The sequence below is a fragment of the Oreochromis niloticus genome, linkage group LG12 (genome assembly GCF_001858045.2).
Source record: "Oreochromis niloticus isolate F11D_XX linkage group LG12, O_niloticus_UMD_NMBU, whole genome shotgun sequence".
In the NCBI taxonomy this organism is placed as follows: Eukaryota; Metazoa; Chordata; class Actinopteri; order Cichliformes; family Cichlidae; genus Oreochromis; species Oreochromis niloticus.
This window is the reverse complement of record NC_031977.2, coordinates 11,452,104-11,474,592: the sequence shown is the minus strand read 5'-3', so window position 1 is coordinate 11,474,592 and position 22,489 is coordinate 11,452,104. Positions and strand designations below refer to the sequence as shown.

Sequence of the window (22,489 nt, the reverse complement as noted above, 5' to 3'; positions counted from 1 at the left end):
AAATAGACACTGTTTTTCAGACGTGATACGTTCTCCTTATTTGAATCCTGCTAAAGCTGATTCAGTATTCGGTGTATATAAAAGCCTAGTTTTCACAAGGCTCTAAAAATCATCTTTCGCTGACTAATCTGCACGACTGCAGTGGAAGATAATGAATGCCAACACCAGAGTCACAGCAGACACTGTGATCCCCCAACACCCCACCCCACCCCACCCAGCCTAAACCTCCAGCAGTATTTACATGATATTTCATTTTAGAATAAACCTCTTTTCTCTCCCACTGTGAAGATATTGAACTCTTTCACACAGATGTCATCTTAACCAAAGCTTATTAAAAAGATGGACATCAAAGTTGCGGGTGCCCATTTATCTTATAGCACTCTAATTGGCCACCACAGGCTAGAGAACAACTAACTCCAAAATAGGAGGCGTCGAGCGGTTGGGCTAAAGAAGAGGATGTCTAAAGACCTCTCAGTGGATTCATTGCCAATAAATCCTCTGGAATGAAAGCGGGGCTTTTCCACGGGGTGTGGAATTTCGTAAATACATTATGAAACGCGACGCGGAGAATTAAGCCAACGCTCGGGTTTGCTTTCTTTGTTCTGGTGTGTTTCGCGGGCTACGTTGTCCTCCGCCTGACCAGTGACTTCAGCGTTTGCTTGACATATTTGGAGTTTTTAACATCATTGCTGACGACATGAGGTAATGCGCTCTGAAAAGGTCAGACGGCGCAGTAGCCGTGAGTGAGCCGAGATTGCATTTCACAACTCCGTATACTATGTATTGTTTTGAATTCGCCACGGTGAATGAAACTGATTCTTTAGTCCGGAGTCACTGCTACTCCATCAAACACCACACGCCGGGCCTGAGGTGAATAATGTATTATGTTTTCCACTCAAGTGGGCAATAAAAACACAAAAACAAAGTCATTAATTGCCCACATACAGTAACCAAATGCCATCAAGAGCCTGTGCTCTCATTAACCTGGCACCTAATTATCTGCCTCCAGTCTGAGTCCTGACAAGCCCTACCGTCTGAACCCTCAGCTCGGTTGTGTTGTGTTGTGTCAGCACTCGCCAACCACAGCCAAGGCACCATTAGGTACAAAGAAGACAAAAGCTTCTCGCAGCAAAGGTTCCCTCTGCATGCGCCACCACAATGTTCCTCCTGTTAATGCCTTCCCTTCCAATTAAATCTGCAACTGTTAATTATTGTAATTATGAGAGTGAGCTCCCAGCTCTACCCCCCTTCAACCCCTCCCTCGCCGGTGTGTGGAGACGCTACGGGAGCTGTTGTGTTGCTTCAGTGGCGCCTCGTCTCTGCTCCACTGAAGCCTTAGCGGGGAATTGGATGCGGAGGGGGACGTGGTACACATGACAGGGGTGACGTGAGGGAGATTGCATGGTTCATCTTCGGTAACTGGGCAAGCAAGTCACAGCCAATGGCCACACCTCCAGTCTAACTCATTAAATGTTGTGTAAAGTACATGCTGGGAATAATTAGCACCAAATAACCTCTTTTTTTGCTACCTTGCTTTCAGGGTGTCATTAAAAAAAGTGGAGTATCCTCGGCAGGTGTGCAATACAATCAAAATAAAATGAGAAAAATGATATTTTCCTCTTTTTCCACAAACGTGCAACTATTATTTTGTCCCTTTCTCAAACTATATTCTTGCTGTGTTCTTTGAGAGTCGCTTGCGATGGATCCGAAGTGATGGGCTGAGTATAAGGAGAGCTGAAAAAGAGTGGATGGCAGGCCGGCTGCCTGTTAAATCTCTGCGTGTCTCAACATCCTCTTTGGCCTGCTTCTGTCACAAGCTGTTGTTTGGCCTGGACCTGATCTGCCCAGCCACTCCTTGCACTGCACTCTGCAGACCTAGCAGTAACCTGCAACATGGCTCAGACTCAGGATGCTTCCAGAAAAAGCGCTGTCGTCCTGAGTGCATTCAGCCTCAGATACTGGAGGTGGATGTGTTTTTGTGAGCTTTATCAGTCCCCACCGAGAATCAGCACGTCAAGTGCAGTCTTATTCCGATGTCATAACCCCGCTTGCCTCGTAGCAGAGTCCTTACACGCTAGCACGGCTAGCAAAACATTCTGGCTTTACAATTTGGAGCTGAATTCTCTTCTATAAAAGACACTGAAGGAAAGAGCAGCTCCTTCTGCTTCAGGCAATGCAGCCTTTTCGTGGATACACTGCAAAATCTAAATGATGGACTGTCAACTCTCTTGCAGAAATGGCACTGCAAAGAATAATCTCTCTGGCAGTGGATCATGGTTGGCTGTATGCTACCAATGCCTTTTCTTTGTTTATGTGAGCATCTAGCCTTTGCACGCACACGTGCAGACATGGACGTATGCACATGCACAGATACACACAAATACAGAACACACACACATAAACACACACAGACAAAATGCTTCCAGCCCAAATCCTTTCTTTGGAAGCATACAGTGAAATATATGGGATTAATAACCTGAATAGCATTATTTTTCACCTCTAGCCTTTAAAATAATGCATGCTTGGCTTAGTGTCTGGGCAAAGTTTTGCCTGCGTATTTGCCTGGTTATCGGTGTGTACAAGACCTGCTGTGTGACCTGGTTTCATGCAATCTCCATCTTCTAATTAGGAGGCTGTAGAAAGGCTGGAACGAGAGGAGGAGTGATTAGTTGCCGTTGGGTATTTCATAAGTGGCTTTCAGTGCCACATTTGCATTATTTGCTTGGGGTCTGAATAACAAATCAGCCTACCTTTCCAGCAAATTGAGGCTAGCAGCTAAAGACCATCAATACATGAAATATAAAATGAAACTGAAGAAAAGAAATAAGCAAAACATGCTAACACAATATAGGGGGCAATAAAATGAAATATTGAAACATGAGATGCAATAACGGTCTCAAAGTGATCTACGCTCCACGTGCTAGTCTAGATGAGGCTTACAGATATTATTTGACTAATAAGGGTGGGGGACAAATTAAAGGGAAGGCATAAATAAATGAGTGGAAAAATACAGTGACTACAGGTACACAGGAGTTAAGCCGCTGGCATTCGGTCGTGCAAAGACAACTTGTGAAGCAGTGGGTCTGATTCTTGGACAGTAAAACTCTCTGTCCCCCCACCCATATTTCTCTTCACTGGTGAAAGAGTGGTTTCATTGTTGGGACACAGATGGCAGGGGCTTCAGTCACAAAGACTGCTCCGCTAGTGCTTCAGTAAGAACACTGACTTAAGTGACGTCTGCATTGAGATCTGTGGGAAAGATGGTCAGAAACTGCTATTGGCCTGTGATGCTTGTGCACTAGAGCAACATTCAGGGAAAAACAAAAGAGCAACTCTTCCCTAGCTGACTTGAGAATGCCAGTGCAGCATGTGATCAGTCTCGGCAACGGTAGACTGTTGACAGTTACATAGAGAGGGATATTACAGCAGTATTGCAGTCCTTAAACTGATCCCTACAAAGATAGATGCAGATTTGAAGGTTCAGAAATTTAAAAACTATCACTGGTTTAGAGATGTGGGAAAAAAGGGGGACATTGTCGGATGACTCATCCCTTACCAACACCAACAGAGGGTGTAGGTCTGAATGCATGTCACCTACTGAGAGCCTAGTGAGGCAGTTCGAATATGTGGGGGTGGAGGGGTTTCTCATGTGGTTTGTGTCCACTTGTCCCCTGTAGAGGGAAGTGTCACTGCGGATCTTACCGGTGAAACATTCCTGTCTTGATGGGAGTGGTCTCTCCCAAGATGACAGTGTTTTTTGACCACTTTATTTGTTTCAAATAACAAATAAATGAAGATCAGCTGGAGCTCAATCCTCCAGCTGAATCCCAAAGATGTATAAAACCAAAACCAAGGCACACTGAAGCTGCTGTGGAAGATTTTCCTGTCATTTGTTCCCATTCTGTTTATCGAGCGTATGTTATGTTTGTCCTAGGTTTTGGTGCGACTCCCTGAATACCACACGGATGTCTCTGTGTTTGTTGCTCATTCTGTGACCAGCGGACCATGTGAACCACGTGAGCCCTATGTTGGAGCCCCATGCTGTACGTGTCCTGTAGGGTCAGTCAGTGTGCTGATCTGTAGCGGAGGTCCTGTCCGCTCATTTGGCCAGTCTCCCCCGACCGCCGCGTGTGTCCGCCACCACCAGGCCTGGTCAGCCATCACTGAACCACTTGGCTGTTTGCCCACATTTGAGTCTTAGAGGGCAGGAAACAAAGTGGGCACTCACATATCCACATATAAACACACAAATGCACACACACACACACACACAGGGGTGCGCGCACACACATGATCGCAGCGAGTGACAGTGGCTCTTGTTTACTCAGCCCTCCCACCCTCCCTCGCTCTCCTTTCATCCTCTCCCTCTAGTCTGTCATGTTGTGTGTCACTTCCCACAAATGTCAGTGCCACCGTGGGACAGTGATTAATTTTGGTGTGCCTGGCAAAATGTCTTCAAGATGTCTGTTTGGGTTGTCTTTTCCCACCCCCTTTTCCCACCCCCGCTCCTCGCATGTCTTGGAGTTGTGGGTCGAGAGTGGCATGCCCCCCCCTCCCACCCCAATGCTGTCACAGCTTTTTTTTTGGGGGGGGGGGGGGAGGAGTGCCTCATCATCACCAAGGGACAAAGGCTACCTGAACTGACAGAGATCTTCTTTTCTGACCAGAGCCACTTTTTGTCACTCCCCAGCGCCGCCATCTCCATGCGCTGTCTGTTTAGTGTGTGCTGGTGGTGTATGATGGGAGAAGTCTTGACCCAGCACTGGGGGGCTGTAACACTTCACTGTCAGCGCGGCTGATTAGCTTATCACTCACTGCACTGGGAGGAAATACATCATCATTCCAGACAGGGATTCCCCAGTTTAGGGCCCATTCCCTCTCTTCTACTGCTCGGCATTTAATCACCACACTCTTTGTCCCTTCCAGTGTTTCAGCCTCACCTCTAAAAAAACAATCCTTAGCGCCTCACAATGGGCGCTTTCTTCCTTTCCGGTGTTTTTATAGTAAAATCAGAACAGCTGCATTATTCACAGCGTTTGAGCTGGAGACAGACAATATATCCATTTGCACTGACACAGATATTGTCCATGTGGAGGAAAGCAGACTGAGCCATCTTCCCAAATTATTCTTTTCAGCTCACTCAACAAAGAAAGTGAAACACAAAGTGGCAAATGTGCTTTGGCTTCCCCACAGAGTGGTATCAGGTATGGTAATTACCCTGCCATTAACATTGGGAATAGTTAATGTGTATTAATGTGTTAATGGCATGTTAATTACTGTACATGTTAGAGAGAGAGAGCCCACAGGCATTCTCTCAGATTCTTTGTGCCATGTGGATGTAGGCCAATCTTAAAAAAAAAAAGCCTTTAAGAACGTCGATGAAAGAGGATTCTTATGTTTCATTTGACAGAACAAAAGATTTTCAATGGTAATTTGATCCAGCTCCCCGCCTCTCGAGCTGAAGGTTACCGATCCAGGCGCCACGACAAAGGAGATGATATGAAGTCAAAGGAGACGTGGAACGCGGCTGTAGTGACACTGGCCTCTTTGTGAAATGGATACTCTAAGCCCTCTGTAGTCTCTAGTGTTTTGCTTTGGCAGTGGGTTTTAATAACACGGTGGATTAGAAGCCCTGGATCCCGAGTGCCAAGCTTAAGTTAAAGCTCACCTTGGACGAGCTTCAGTAACAGGCTAGAAGCCACGGTCCCGCTCTTCCTTCCAGACGATTCTCTCCTCACACCATCAACTCCACGGCTTTAAGATGACCTTTGCAAATATTGACAGAAAATAAATTCTGTTTCGATTAGTTGGCTTTGGGAGACCTTTGCGGATCGATGCAATTAGATGAACAGACTGTCGATATGTGGCCGGAGCTGTTCACTAGAGGCAGTGGGTAGGAGAGGACTGCGGGAGGTCAGGGTTACTTGTAATGAACAGGATGTTTTGGAAACAGCGGTGGAAGTAACCGAACCACAGCGCGTATCATCTAAACATAGGTTACTTTACTGCTTCACAGAACTTTTAATCTCGAAAAGTCCTTTAGTTATTGAGAGAAAAGTATCGCAAAAAATAAATAAAAATCTCTGGCTTCATCTGCAAGAAGCGCCGCTCTTCCAGTGTATCATCTCGTGTCTGACAGTGCACTGAGCGAGGCAGAATATGGTGGAGAAGCCCAGAGCCACCCCTGCACTCTTCAGCGGGCCACATTAACCCAGCGGGGCTCTTCCTTTATGGCTCTCCTGCTCACACTTCAGTGATGAGAGTAAACAAGCAGCGGGGCAAAGGTCAGCTAAGCCCACAGAATAAAAGAGGGCACAAGGGGGAAAAAGAGGTGGGAGGAAAGGAGAGCAGCCCGAGGCAGTGCTCAGATCGCTGTCAGGGCTTCAAGCAGGGAATGATGGACGAGACAACGGCCCCGAACCGGAAATGATTATAAACAGTGAACAGGGGAGAGTGTATGAGGGAAAAGGGCTGCATTGCCTTTATCTGTCAAATTTGTTACATCCACAGATCAGATAATGACAGTGAAACCTGTAAAAAGTGAAAAGAAGAGCCACCCCTAACTGATAGGGAAGGATTAATCACAGCGTCTCCTTTTGTCTCAGCCACAGAAGAGAAATGAGGAACAATCATATATGCAAGTGCTTCTTTTTTTCTACCCGGCTACCCCACCTGTATTGTTGAATGACAAATGGGGCCGATTAAGGACATGTGACATTATTATTACAATTTCTCATTTTTTTTCCCTTTTATATCATGAAATGCGCCCTGGTAATTAAGTGAGCGAGCATCATCATCAAGCCCACGTGTAATAACTGGAAGATATGGATTTTTCTTTCTTAAATTCCTTTTCTTCTTTTCTTTTTCCTTTTTTCTTTTGCTTAGAGGCTTTACCAAGATGACATGACTCCCGCACTTTCCCCTCGCACCGAGATTAATCCCACTTTGACTGTGGAGGTGGATTAAAGCTAAACTCGGGTGCCCAAACTTGTTTTAATACCCATATCATCAGACAAAAACAGGATAAAGATTTGAGCAGGAAAAGCAGCATTGCAAAATGTTACTGTGGAATTGCGAGTTACTATACAGATTTGTCAACCACACAGCAAATTAAAGATATTATCTCGCCTGAGCTTATATTGTGGAAGTTGTGTGATGACGCCGAGCTTAGCTCCTCCAACAAAGGTGCGCGGAAAAGAGACAGCGAGGCAGAGATATGCGTTTCGCTCTTATTCTTTCTTTAATTTTTAGTATTTATGTGGTTGAGATGAACTCACTATCCCTCCCATAACATGTGTTATGAATGACCAGCCAGAGCCGGCGTGGCACAAATACACCCTGGTGGACTCCTGCAGGGCCGTCTCCTTCTCGGAGCAGCGCAGTAATCATTTTTATCCTGCTGATTTCCTAAATAGAAATGGACACGTATGATAAAAATGTCACGGCCACTCCACATGTCAGCGGACTAACAGGATTACGTGTCACTTTCTAATGCCTCGCTCTGTTTTCCTTTGCCGTGAATGGCCACAGTATTGCACACAGGAACTTTGTGGTAATATATGGTAAGAGACAAGTAGCTCTTTATGGCCTTAGATTATTTAGTTTGAATGAAACCAGTGATTTATGCCCATTTAGCTGAAAAGCCCTGTAAATTCCCTCAGCTGCATTTCCCCTGGATATGGAGTGAGTGGAGTGAAAGTGACAACTAGGTTTGGTGTGGAAATGCACGCCGCGTCCCAGAGTTATATTTAATATACCTGACATGAAAAACGTGGCTACCTACTTACCACCACCCGCAGCACAAAGAAAAGTGCAGCCTGCTGAGTTTGCGTTGATTCAGAGAGTGGGTGTAAACACTGAATTAGGGAAAATATGAACCGTCGTGGCAGACAAACCACCAGCTATTAGAGCATGTTGAGATCCCGAGCCGGGCATCTGGTCAGTCACATTTGAATCATGTGCCGTTTTGTTTCACGCAGCACAAACTGGAATGGAAACAGTCGAGTCTGTCCAGAATGATGGCTTTGGGTGGAGTTGTGCAGATGCAGCGTGATGTGGATGAGGGTTAGTGGAGCAGCGGCATATTGTCCACATGGATGGCTTGGCTCTGCAAAGCCTGATGGAGCTTTGTCCAGCATCTCAATGTCTCCAGCACAAATAGCCACATTCATCCACTCCTTTCACACCATTACACCTAAAAGACTCAAAGCCAGCCGACCTATAAATAGAGGAAAATTTGTTTTTCAGTGGCATTGCAGTTGAACAAACCACCAACGGGGATGAAAACATCAGAAAAGAGGTTACACTGTGGGCTTTTTTTAACCTACGATTGTGTTTATAAGAGAGATATTAAGAAGAAAGGGAGTGTTTTCTCTCTAGTATTTACTCTTGTGGACGGCTCGCAGGGTCAGTCGGTCAAAGCACGGTAAAAAGGGCTTCTCTGATTGCATGCCTACTGGCTGACACAATAGAGCCACTAATCTTCTTATTTAGAATCCAAAGGCTAGCCATATCTTAATGAAGCTGTAATGAGCTCTTGAAAATCCCTGAATTGCGGGAGGGATTATTGAATTGAAACAACTCTGGTAATCATAACGTTTGAGTAGCCACTCAGTATTTACTGCCCATTGAGCCACATTTTTATCCACTTACTAGACTTGATTGCTCGAGCGTGTTTTTGGTGTAATTTTGACCTGCGAGAGCTTTTTTTTTTGTTTGTTTTCTGAAAAGCCTGACATTGTGGTTTCACTGCCAGCGCATCCAGGTGTGCACGTAGCCCGCGCTATCTGCTGTGTGATTACGACCTGCTGACAGCCTGGCGAGACAGACCAGAGGAAATAAACAGCACCATCTGAAAACAAACACAGAAATCAGGCTTTGCGCTTTGCATGCAATTCACAACGCAATTTTTTCCTTATTATTATTTCATAGCTCAGTCTTATAATGGCCTAGATTCCTCTTAAATTAAATTAACTGAAGATTCAAAACTCACAAGGAAATAGACGCGAGTCAAACAGTAGTTACTTTTGTGGATTTCCCAGCATTCACTGTGTGAAAGACAGACACTTACTAAAGGTATAGTTTTCTGTTTAGCATCCTTTCACAGAGTAGAAGTGCCACTTCACCATTGAGCATTTGTCAGTTTATGGATGTTGCTGTCATGTCAGCCTTCCCGTACACACAGTGTGCAGCGCAGTGTGTAAATAAAAGAGAACAGGCGTACACATGGGCGACAGGAACACAGCATATACACAGGAGGCGCTCAGTTCCTACCTGACGGGGAAACATCACAGTATCAAACGATATAGAGTCAACGCTTCTGATTTCAGCTGTTCTGACTCATTCTCTTATTAATAATGTTAATTTTCCCATCTTAATTCATCTCTTGAATGCATTTGCTGAAACGTGTCCCTGTTTCTGTGTCTCTGCAGGTCTCAGCATCCGTGGCGCTCAGGAGGAGGACCCCCCAGACCCTCAGCTCATGCGTTTAGACAATATGCTGTTGGCAGAGGGAGTAGCGGGACCAGAGAAAGGTGGCGGATCTGCCGCCGCAGCCGCCGCCGCCGCCGCCTCGGGCGGGGCAGCCGACAACTCAATCGAACATTCCGACTACAGAGCCAAACTCACCCAGATCAGACAGATTTACCACACAGAGCTGGAGAAATACGAACAGGTAAGCTTTACAGCCCCAAGGTTAAGATCCTCCCAAGAAATGCCTCCCGAATGAGATTTTATTGGAAATAGCACACACCCTCCAAAATGTTCTTTATGCATTATTCCACGTGACTACCAGCTTTCAAATTTCACTTTGTGTTTAAATGTTTAAAAGCCACTGAGTTGTACTTTCACAACTGCAAACTGTGGCGAATATGCACGATAGAGGAGGATGTGGGAAAAAAAGCGGCTCGGGAAAAAGCGAAATTGCCGTATTATTCACTGTGTTGTAGTTGATTATAGAGATCCAAAGGAGTGCCCCAGTCATCTGTGTTAAATGAAAGTATGATCAGCTCTTTCACCCAGCACTTTGAGCCTGCCATTAAACACGGGCATTATGGGTGAAAATAGAAGGTGAAACTGTGATGCCTCAGCAAGCCAGTGAGGTAAATTAGAGTAATTTACTTTGTGCTCTCTCCGAGAGAGGAGGTGGGTATGCGGGGGCACGCAACACTTCGCCTGGAGTAAATGCATCTTTCTTAAGGGTGTTTCCAGGTTTTAATTATCTAAATGTAAATACTTAACAAATTTTACTCAGAGTAATGAGCTAAAGTGTGCACTACGTAAATGAGTTATTCTAATTAATCATGTATGAACTACCGTGTTAACGAAAAGCTGCTTAACTTCAGTGCATTAAGGCCAGGCCAAATTGCAGATCTGCATTTATTCTGAGATGACTTCACCTATTATGTCACAGTTATATGCAAACACTGCACTCCGTGGAAGCTTTTATCAGCGTGCATATTAACTCATTTAATACATGAAAAATGGATATAACTTTAACACATCAGTCAGGAGCTTTTTAAAGTTCTAAAACAAACAAACAACAAAAACCCCACCTCACGTTGGTTGTTTTTGTCACTCTTTCTCTTGGCAGGCATGTAACGAATTCACTACCCACGTGATGAACCTGCTGAGGGAACAGTCTCGTACGCGGCCCATTTCTCCCAAAGAGATTGAGCGCATGGTGGGAATCATCCACCGTAAGTTCAGTTCCATCCAGATGCAACTGAAGCAGAGCACCTGTGAGGCTGTCATGATCCTGCGCTCCAGATTCCTTGATGCCAGGTCAGTTGATCGCGTGTGCTTAGTGCGAATGCGTGCGCGCGTGTGTGTAGGTAGAAAGTTTCGACTTTTTTATTGCTTCTGCGTGACCCACATAAGTAAATCCAGTGGGCGAGGTCATTTTTAGACGGCGTGCAGGTCTGAAGTTTCTTTCCACTTTTCTGGCACAGCACACAGTGTGAGCACTGCAGAGATGCATGATTTTAATTATGCCCATGTTCCATGCGTTATCCATTTCCAAGACAATCATGCCCTCACACCTGAGAGCAGTTAGGACCCAAATGAAATGGGGGCCGAGTCATGTGTAATGGATGGAGGGGTGGTCATCAGCAGGTGTTGTGGATTACTCTAATCACTAACAGTATGGTGCATTGTAGAAGCTCTGCGGAGAGAAGCACAAGTTTGGGCCAAACAAGCCAAGTGGAAGCACATTTGCTGCCCACTGCCTGTGTGAAGCGCAGTAAACAAGGCAAAATAAGCAAATGCTCAACAACATGATAAGTAGTGCCCTGGGAGGGAAGGGGACCCAGATCTAGTTAGAGTTTGCTTGTTTCTACTGGAGATCCCTGGGGCTGTGGCACTTCAGGAACAATGCTCAACTGTGCATGCCATGATTTCTATAATGTACCGAGATGCACTCCGACTGGGCTTTGCGCTCCATCATGAAGCCCACCCATCCGCTGCACTAAACTCTACACATTACACGCTTGGACTAGAGATTGGAGACCAACACACCAAATTAAACATTGTATGTATTTTGCAACGGTATGTGTGTGTGTGTGTGTGTGTGTCTGTGTGCTTGTCAGTTTATTGGTTGTAGTTTTTTGTGTGTTGATGAGGCTCTTGGAGCAGGACACGATATCCTGCTCCTGAGGGCCCTTAGAGCCCATTCCTCATTATTTTCACCATTTATGTGTGAGATTGATTGTGCAATTTGTGCAATCCAAATGGATGAGTTAATGCTGGTCTCACTAATAGGCTTGCTCGGTGTTTCTCTCGTTTTGCTCCCCACTCAGGCGGAAAAGGAGAAACTTCAGCAAGCAGGCAACAGAAATTTTGAACGAATATTTCTACTCGCACCTCAGCAACCCGTATCCGAGCGAGGAGGCAAAAGAGGAGCTGGCCAAGAAGTGCAGCATCACAGTTTCCCAGGTGGGTAGTGCTCGTCTAACAGTAGCTGGTGGGTAATCAAGGTGGGAAAGGCTAAAAGCCTTGAGGGATAGTTACCGTAGGTCGCACCACCAAGGCGCAATGTCCTTTGCTAACCTTGACATTGTGACTTCCTAATGATCCTTCAGTCAAGGCTGGTCCCAGTCAGTCAGAGCAGGGCCACAGGGAAGGGAGGCCTGTATCATCTTAGCCTCAATCAAAGCACTATGCTGTCCTTCCTTAGTCGCCCCAACGCTGGGTCCCCTGCCATTTTTCCCCCTCATTCCCATCCACCATGTGCGCTCTCTCTCTCTCTCTTGCCTGGTCAGTCGCTCAGGTCATATGGGAAAAAAAAAAAAAGGCATCATCCATTACTTTAAGAAAAGCGGTCACTCCGGTGCTTCAAAAACACTGGATGATCCTGGGTATTTACTCATATGTTTGCTCTTCAAGTGACCTTGCAGGAGTCTGCTAATTCTGTTATATTTCACACTTAAAAAGTCAACTTTCCAATTCGATATCTATCATAGCCTCCTCATTGGGTAAACCTGAAGGCAATATCTCTCACACCTAACCCCCACATCCAAAGTATTATTACCCTGTCTTCTCTTTTTTTTCCTCCCCCCTTTGCTATGATTGTGACTACTATCTAGATTTTTTTATTCTCCATTGTTCTATGGTTGTCCTCTTGAGACACAATATCAGAGAAACATGAATCTATACAATAATCTGCAGTGTTTTGTCTGTGTGGGGAGGGGGTGATGAGGGGTATATTGAGTGTAGTCATGAAGAGTCAGATACTGTAAAAGCCCATTCTTTTTTGCCTTCAGGGGGTGGGAAGCACCATCACAGTATCACAGGTATGTCATAACTTCTCCTGATCCACTGTTTTCATTTTTTTGTACCTCCTTTGTTCATGTATGTAATGGCCTCACAGTTGTCCACTGCACAGACCCTCCCTCTCTTACACTATTGGATCCATGCTAATGCTATAATATCAAATTTAAAGTTTGAATTTACATTAAAAAAAGAGTGGCTAAGCTATATCAGCATTTACATCCCACTTTTAACAAGAGATTGCAGCCTATTTTTAATGTTTGACATCCTTACACTACACCCATATTATCACCATACTATGTGTGTACAAATGTGTCACATGTAATTTTTACTTTCTGGCTATGGTTTATGACATGATTTATTTGTTTTCTTTTGATTTGATTTGATTGTTGTTTTGTTTTCTTGTAGAAGATTGAATAATTGTGTGGTCTTTTTAAATCTTGAACCCCCCCCCTTCCAAAAAAAATTGCACTCAGAGTTTATTTATATCCCTCCCACCTCATGATCACTGTGTGATTTACAGCAGTTAAAGAAATGGGCATCGCTGTCTGAGTGTCTCCCAAAGCAGTCCGCGGAACCAGTTCCCATGAGAACAAATAAGTCTTTGCAGAAATTAGAGGGCTTTTAAAAATTCACCTGAACTCATCCCGGGCCCCATTAGTGGTGTACTCCTCGATAAGCGGAGGCCATGGCAGACATCATTATTGACTTATTCTTAGTGCTTTGGCTCATTTTAGGAGGGTAACAGAGTGAGAGGCTTGACATAATGCTGGGTTCACTATAAGTATGTTATCCCTCACTGTGGCCCAGCCTTTCATATATGGCTTACTGTGGTCACACTGCAGGCTGGACTAAGTAACCCCCCCCCCCTTTTTTGGTGCTTTCTCGATTGCACAAGTAGTTCATTAACTAAACACCATCAGTTGTGAATGGTATGCCAATATAGCTTTGCAGCTTTGCTCAATACATCTTTGCTGATGAAACACCCTGCATCATTTTAACAGGGATCATTGAAAATGAAGTCATCTTCAAGTCAAGCGCTCACTCAGATTCCAGCAGTCCAAACGCCACATTTCCTTTCTATTATTACTTTTAATGCCCTTAAAATACCCTTGAGTTAACAAAATTGCAGATGTCTGTTTCATGTCCGATTTCTGCTTGAGCACATAACTGATGCACAATGATGTACTTAAGGTGGTAACATTACCTAGTGCGAGACCAGGTCTTATTTCCTTTTTTATTCATTTAATTTTTTTTATTATTATTATTATTTAATTTGCATGTGCATTGCAGTAAGGGCTAAGGGCATGGGATATGATGGATGTAGTTTGTGTTGAGGTGTGTGGATGCTTCAGAGGCCACCTTTGATGTAATATGTGTCAATATAACACTGGTTAACTGTTAAACCTGATTCCACCACAGGGTTAATATGTTCAATCTGTTATAATGCAAAATGTATGACAGCCTGTCCAATATTTCAGCTATTTAAAAAAAGTAATAATTTCAAAGCAGCGAATGCTTTATTTTTTGTATTTGATCTTACAGTAGGGCATTGCAAGTTTACTTTTGGCTCATGCATTGGTCATATATTGATCAGTAAGCAGTATTTATCTGAGACACAATGAAATAGTCCAAACTCTTAACTACAGTGTGCAACAATGAAGCCAGTGGTATCATAGCTTTGCACAGGAAGTCTGCATTGTCATGACACAATCGCTGCCTTTGAGTGCGGGTGGTGTCAGGTAATTCTTACCAAACATAGGAGTCAATTGAATGCATGGTCTGCTACGAGATAAAAGGAAATTAGTTCTGTAGATTGGGTTGTGCTGCACACACCTTGCGGTGCTGTGCATCTATTCAATATTTTAGCTGAACCCGAGAATCACTAAAGCCAGAGTTCATCGGGCAGGAGAGAAATGTGTGTGCAGAATAAAGAAGGGTGGTATAACATCCACAAGATGTGACGCCACCGCGGCTGAGTCTGTCCAGACTGCTGAGGCTTGTAACACAATAAATGTGTGCACTACAGTCATAACACACTCAAAAAAAAATCTATTAATTTTATGAAATAATCAGTCATATTTTATTGCAGGATTTGCCTCCTTTCTGATGAAAGTAATATGCGATGAAAGTAAACTAGTGTATAGTCTGTATCCATTAAGTCAAATTTAATGATAAAAATAGGTCTGAACGTGCAAACACCACAACTGGCCACAACTGACATTTTAATAAATGCAGATCTGTTTAATGCACTGTTTTTATGAACATTTTGTTAAATTAAACAGACTGATGAGCTTTACAAAACATTTTATATGATTTTTCAGGGGTTTGTGGGCACGTTGCGAGCTGTCCAAAAGAGCAACAATATTGCATCGTCTTAGGCTCTACAATCCACTCTAAGCAGGTTAAGTAAAAAGGATGATGGCCAGGGCTTTCATTGCTTCCAATTAAGCCTTGCTTGTTAGTTTAACCTCTAGGTAAACCCATCAAACAATTGATGTCAAGGAAACCCTGCCAACAGTGGGCCTCGCCTGAATGGTCATTAATTTTAATTGCCTAGATATTAAAGATTTAGAGCACAGAGACGTGGAGGATAGAAATGATCTGATGTCCTGCAAATCCAGTCAGTTTTTACGCCACAGCATCGGCGGGCTGCTGGGGATATTAAAATTTAAGCACATGGGTGGAAATTAAATAAAGCGTCATTAGGGGCAGCTGCTCTTTGGCTGGTCCAGCCGTGGGCTGCAGGGCCTGAGAGGGGGGCTGCAGCACAGCGACAAGACACTCTAATTTATAGGACCATTAAAAACAAGCATCATCTCATTATTATTCCACTGTTATTGCAGAGCCAGCATTCACACATAAGGTTCACACCATACAACTTTTCAGTGTGTGATGTTGAATGGCATCGTTTCGGTCCAACAAAATTAACATATCCGACTGCTCTAAATCTGAACGTACCCAGATTCTAGTGCATGTTTGATCTCGAGTCTTTCTCAAGCCTTAAGAGCTCTAGGCCTGCCCCAATAATCTCTGTACTGCTTCTCATGTCTACGGCGCTCTAAATCACTGAGCGTGCACAAATGTTTCACTGCCTTAGTGTTTTATGATCTTCCAAAATAAAGCAACCCAAACCCAGTAATCCCAGAAAACTGTGTAATGCTTTCCAGTGGTTATGCTAAATTGGACGTACTCTTCAGATGATGAATTATTACAATATGTTAAGTAACTGTATTTCTATAAAATGTCAGTCACCTGGACCCACTCGTCTGGAAACAGTGAGAATTCTGTGGAGGATAAAATATGAACATTCATATGTTTCACTGAGGGAAATGTCAAAATTTGTATCCTTAACAGCCAGTCCTCATATGAGAAATATGTACCGACTTCAGTGTCTGTGCAATAGGAGCCCCTTGTGTTTTAGTTTTGTCAGGAGACAGATCTGAGAGCATGTCATGCTCCCATCCATGAGAAGACACAAGTGGCTCCTGATTACGGCTTAATTAGCTTGTGTACCCGGCGGACATTAGCGCAGGGGCTGGGAATTGGGTACTTGATGGACCCAAACATGACATCTTGAAACAATCGCACTGCTCAGTGCATGGTGCTGTGCCTGCTTGACATCTGACTCCTCTGCTCCTCCTCCTTCTGCTCTCCCACGCAGGTATCCAACTGGTTTGGCAACAAAAGGATCCGGTACAAGAAAAATATCGGCAAGTTTCAGGAAGAAGCCAACCTGTATGCCGCCAAGACTGCTGTAAATGCGGCACACGCTGCAGCCGCTGCAGTGCAGAACAGCCAGGCCAACTCCCCTACCACACCTAACTCCGGTAGGCATTCCTGCATATAGACAAATAAAACAAACAAAAAGATCTACCTTCTACCTCAGTCCTTAACCTGCTGCCTGCCTGCCTCACTCTCTCATGCACCATTCACACAGGCTAGAGTGACAGGCTCTGCTCCCAGCTTGGGGATCACAGTGTCTCCTGTCTATAAGACAGTTGATGCCAAGCAAACTCATGCATAAAGAGAGCGTTCCTGACTTGTGAACCGAGAACACATGTATTTTTGGCAAAATAAGAAAAAAAAAATTCAAAATAATGCCATGGGATTTGTTTTCCCTTGACTTTCTGTCAACTTCTTGTCATTTCTAATGTAATGGTATGTATTCCCACTGAATGGTAAAGGCATTTTGCAAAAAAGTGAAACATAATTGCTGGGAGCAGTTTACCTGCAGTAGTAGTATCAAAATGGTGTTATGTGCAGTTGATGCTGAATAAAAATAGAGATAAAAGCAAAGAGCCTGAAAGGGCATGTTTAGTCGAGTTTGATGAGTAATGTAATGCTGAGTTTGGACTAGCTTGAGCTTCGTCGGGATGTGGTAAGCTTATGAAGTGGTCCCTTTTTCTTGCACCCAGGATTCCAGATGAAAGATGAAGAGTTTCAGCTGGATTCTGCAGAGAGCAAAAACACTCTTTTAAGCAACATGTTTACTGGTACTGGTCTTTTCATAAGCTTCTTATTGTCCTTGTCATTTACCATGTGATACCTCCCTGCTAATTTAGACTGGAAGTAGGTGATGTGGAACAATTGGGAGCTTAAGCGACCAACCACATATAGAATCGGTCCCCTTGTTGTCATGTGATTTTCATTTAATTTGTGCTCACTGCATTCGTAAAAAAAGATCTTCAGTTCTTCTGCACATCATCCTCCTCCTCCTCTGTTTTGGTTCCTTGCCTTTTCTTCCGTCACCCCTGTAGTTGCCTGCTTTATGGGAGTCTTTCTTCTGTGTGTTTGTCTGCTTGAGCTGGGTGTGTTTTTTACAGATAAATGTGTGTGCGTGCGTGCGTGTCTGTGTGTGTGCCTGTGCTTTCCCTTTATAGCCCTCTCATGTATTCAGCTACTTACATCTTCCCTTTCCAGGTTCTTCAGGTTCTTTTAACCTCCCAAACTCTGGGGACATGTTCTTGAGCATGCAGAGTCTGAATGGGGATTCTTACCAAGGGGCACAAGTCGGAGCCAATGTACAGTCACAGGTAGGAGCAACAATCAGGGACAGTTCCTGACGACTAGTGCAGAGAGCTGTCCTTGTCTTGCCTGTGTACTGAGCCATCCACAGTGCAGTCTAAAAAGCACAACAAACCTAAAAAAAGACAAAAAAAATCCAAAAAACATAAATAAGAAAAACATGCTGCCCAATCCACGGGCAGTTCAAATTACCAAGCGAGGCCTCCAATAACATCCCATTGACTGAAGTGTTTACTGACTATTTCGCTTTGGATGGAATGCTTTGGCCGCCAAAATATGATCCCACCCCACTGCAATCATGCCGCAAAGCAGTTTCCTGGTTACTATTCAAAACATTGTCTGAATGCATTTGGCTTTGACTTGAGCTCTTGGGTTGGTATTTGGGTTTTTTGGTACGATGTTATCCCCTTTTTTCTGTACTTCTGTATCGCTATCTTCCTGTCTCATCTTGTTATTGTTTGTTGTTGATGTCTTCCATTTTGTGAGTTTAACGCAGCTACACAGCCGACACACTGCACACACACTCACTACCACACCAGAAAAAAATATATGCTCATTCATAATAAAGGTAAAGAAAAATCAAAGCTAATTTAAGATTTTATTAAAGTCTATGTGTTCCATTACTTTTACTTATGCTTTTATTTGGTATCAATCCACAACTGCTTTAGATGAAGTAGTATACCTGAGCATGCTCGTAACATCACTATCCTTTGTTTTTACATTTATTTTGAAAATCTTTTTGCCGTGTTTTTTCTGGTTAGTACATTTGCTGTCTCAGAAGTCCCTTTTTGTTAATTTCACTTCAGTTAGTATCTTTTGCTTTACTAAGCATGTTTACAGTTAGTGTTGGAACTCTGCGAGACACTCGGCTGACCAGCTTGTCCACCTTGTCTGTCCCTTCAGGTGGATACCCTGCGCCATGTTATCAGTCAGACGGCAGGATACAATGATGCTCTGGGGGGAAACGCGATGTATAGTCCACATGGCCTAAATGTAAGTGAAGGTTTTATTGGCTTACACGCTTGTCGAGGCAAAGGAAGTGTGAAATTCATTGATACTTTTTTTTTCCAATAAAAGTGCTGCATGGTTATCCTTTAATTTTATTTAATGAAATTACGGTGCATTACATTGCTTTACAACCTGCACAATAAAATATTAGCCAGTGTGTCACATCACTGTGTCACCTGATCTAAATAAAAGCTGCTTTTAATAAAAAATACGCTACACAGCAGGTGAATAAAATCAGATTTACTTTAATAAACGGCTTTTAATACTTTGTTTGACTCAAACCAAGAATGAGATTTGGAGGGGGAGAAAAAACACGCCCTATCTGTTGCGTTTCAGCTGCTTTGAAATGCTTCACAGAATTTTCCGTAGACTTATCTTCATGATAAAATATGATCACGTGATCGCCCGCAGCCTTTTTCCAGACATGAATTTCTTCTTCCCTGATGAGGTTTGATACGGCGCCTTTTTGTAAAGCAGCACATAATCTGAAGCTATCAGAGTAAAGATTAATTTCGTTGATGAGGGAGGATGGAGAGTGAGGGAGAGAAAGAGAGAGAAATAGGAGGAGACAGCTCGTTCTCTCGGCACTGTATCAACACTGCAGCATTTGCTCTCTTTGTGTTAGCATGCCTGTTGGGTGAAATGCACAGATATTCACAGTCTTAATAGTATGTAAGAGTTAAGCATGAAAACAAGGTATTAAATTAGTTTATTAAAAATCTTTTTCTTTCTTTTAAATATAAACAAACGGTGGCGGCTGTTGCCAGCAATTCTGTGCTGTTGGTGTCATTTTGGCTTTGCTGTAGCCTTGTTGCTATAAGCTCTTTAGACATGTCAACTCCTTGTAGGATCAAGTGTTTTTCACTTTCTCACAAGGTTTCTCACTTCCATGTGCAGTGTAGACCTGTGCCTACTGGCTCAGCAGACCTCAGTGTGATCCCTACTAAAATATTAATAGTCGAATAACCTTAACACATGAAAAGAGAGGATCGGAGCACAAAGAGTAATAGAGTAAAAAACATATTCTGAACGGAAAGCTGTGGAAAAGCAGCTGTTTTTAGCCATAGCCCAGAAAATGCACTATTGATATATTCACATAGACCTTTAGCTGTGTTGGTGGTGACGTAGAGGGATCCAGTAAAGGCTAGGTCACGCCTGGAGCAAAGCAAAGTCAGGCTGGCTAAGACTGGCTCTCTTGGAGAGGCCCTGCCCTGTCACTTTCACTCAGCTCTCCCCACCTCACCCAGCCCGAGCCCTCCCTCTTCTTGACTGACAGGAGAATATGTAGCGACAAGCTGTCGGTCGCTGCTGAAATCTGCTTAGACACTGATTTCAGGGATCGCTCCCATTGGTCGGGACACAGGACAAATTTGTTTTTGAGAGTCTCTTTGCTGATGCTACTGTAACGCAGAGACTAGACTAACTGCGTCTGCAACACTTTAATATCAACTGACACATTAGGGCAATCAGTCTATAGATCTACATATTCTGTTTTTGGAGTGTCTAGAATTTACCAGGTTCGTATTGCATTGAGTGTTTGATTGTAATCTCAACCTTTTCCATTTGTGTCCAAGGCTAATGGGGGATGGCAAGATGCAACGACTCCATCTTCTGTAATATCTCCAACAGAAGGACCCGGAAGTGTGCACTCCGATACCTCGAATTGATCCGCTATTAATGCATCTTCGCCTCTAGCAGGACTTTTTAAATGGCTGACCACCTGAAGAGGATATTGAAAACTAAACTTTCACAGCAGATTGGTTTTCACGTATCTTAAAATTCATCACGACCGTGTCGCACGCATTGAAATTCCATCCTCCATTATGAACACCAAGTGTTTCCCGGTAGCTGTTTTGTTCTTTCTTCATAAATCAATCAAGTGTACACGCCATGCTTCTTTTCTTCTTTTTAATTTGTTGGTTCACTGTAGAGGTAAACACATGCACATTTCCAAACAAAAATAACAGTAAACTTTCAGGATAATTATCTCCACTCAAAAGTACGGGATGACACTTGTGTGTTGTCCGTGACATTTTATGACACCTTAAAGGCCCATTTGTTCGATTCTTGATTTAATTGCCGCTCTCCATTTTGATAATTGAGTCCTTACAACATAGAGATTAAAGCAGCTGTTTCTTTGACTGTAATGTGCTCGCAGTCTTGTCCGGCAACTCAACAATGCTGTTGTTGACAGCTCAATGGCAGCTTTGTAGTTACTTTCAAGATTTATTTTTGCCTTACAGCTGTATACATTAGTACAAGGAAATGACTATTCAAACTCTGGAACATAAAGAAGCATAATTGATTGCTTGACTATAACATGACACCACTGCATATTTTATAATTTGATGTTTAGTATGTACATATGTAAACCTTTTTTCTTTGTACTGCTTATGGAAGCCCCCCTCGACAGCACACACACACACACACACACACACACACACGAACAGTAGATCATTACAACATGGCACACAGGAGCAGGCCCCCATTACACAGGAAAAGTTGTACATAATATAGCTTAAGAGTAATTATACACCCCACCAATCAATACCCAGCTTTATTACCTCATTCATAGAAACCAATAATTTCCAACATTTCTGTAGCTTAGAGCGCTCACCTACTACCTCTAAACCATATCACCACCACAGTTTCTTTGGCCCTTATTTAATGTTTTTATGTAGTTATTTTGATTACATCTTGTAACACTGTAAACTCTTCATTCTCTATGTAATCTAATGTATATTTTAATCTTTTAATAAAATGATGTTGCAGCTGTGCAACTTAAAATAACAAATAAAAACAAAACAAAACAATGAAATAACAATATTAATACCATGGAAAATAGACGGGGAGGGGATGGGAGGGGGTGGGGTTGGGTGGCTGAAGATGTTGTTGCTCTGTGGCTTATACGGCTGGGGGGTGTGGGCGCGCGGGAGGGGTGGGGACGTGTGGCGAATATTGTTGATAAATTAACACCAAACAGTTAAAACTGTTGTAAATAATGAAGGGAGAAAAAAAAAAGAACATTTTGAATGTTGCTCATCTTGTTACTAAATCATGCGGAGAAAAAAGACAAAAAAATCACTATAAAAACTGTAATGCATAGAGGTTTCAGTATTCAGAACTGTACATTTCCAGCTCTGTTCAACAGGGTTCAAGACTTCTTTTCTCTTTTTTCTATTGTATGTGATTCTGAAACTGAAAAGTCATGACAAATGATTTGTGGCAGTGATTCTAATGTATTAAAGATGTTTAGTGTTACTTTCTAACCAGACTACACCCTGGACTGAAAAGTCTTCCTTGTGGTAGTTGTGTAATTTCAAACATGAATAAACCTTTTGCTTTCATGACAGCAAGGGGGTGTGTTTGTTTTCTTTAGTTTTTCCCTTAACGCTTGTCTGGTAAGTAGAACCTCGGCTCGCTTCTCCATCTCTGTAAACTCTCAACGAGGGATGCAATTTAATGGTAGCTGACTGCTCCTGCTCATTAATCGGAACTTCAGAGTCATTAAAAGCCATTTCTTCTCATTTTTTAAACACATTTCCTGTTTAGTTTTTAGATAGATTAAATACAAATTAAAGATAAAATCATGTTATTTATTCATCACGTATGGATTTGCCAGCTTTACATATTGTGGGTAGACGCTGAGGACTTGACCTGGGTTGTAGCTACTGTAGAGCTGACAAAG

The 22,489-nt window shown here is 43.2% G+C and overlaps 1 protein-coding gene across 9 annotated transcripts in view; it reads left to right on the top strand.

Moving 5' to 3' along the window:
• pbx3b (pre-B-cell leukemia homeobox 3b) overlaps nucleotides 1–22,153 on the top strand; it is a 56,752-nt gene extending 34,599 nt beyond the window's left edge. For 2 of the 9 annotated variants that reach the window (XM_005473107.4, XM_005473108.4), the window contains exons 3-11: nucleotides 9,432–9,673; nucleotides 10,592–10,782; nucleotides 11,796–11,931; nucleotides 12,759–12,788; nucleotides 16,430–16,595; nucleotides 17,184–17,261; nucleotides 17,689–17,801; nucleotides 18,697–18,786; nucleotides 20,376–22,153. In XM_005473107.4, the coding sequence (XP_005473164.1) occupies nucleotides 9,432–9,673; nucleotides 10,592–10,782; nucleotides 11,796–11,931; nucleotides 12,759–12,788; nucleotides 16,430–16,595; nucleotides 17,184–17,261; nucleotides 17,689–17,801; nucleotides 18,697–18,786; nucleotides 20,376–20,468 (1,139 nt within the window). In that variant the 3' untranslated portion in view covers nucleotides 20,469–22,153. The remainder of the gene's footprint in view (nucleotides 1–9,431; nucleotides 9,674–10,591; nucleotides 10,783–11,795; nucleotides 11,932–12,758; nucleotides 12,789–16,429; nucleotides 16,596–17,183; nucleotides 17,262–17,688; nucleotides 17,802–18,696; nucleotides 18,787–20,375) is intronic. The other 7 variants (XM_005473109.4, XM_005473110.4, XM_005473111.4 and 4 more) reach the window with 5 other exon arrangements.
• Nucleotides 22,154–22,489: the final 336 nt, after the last annotated feature.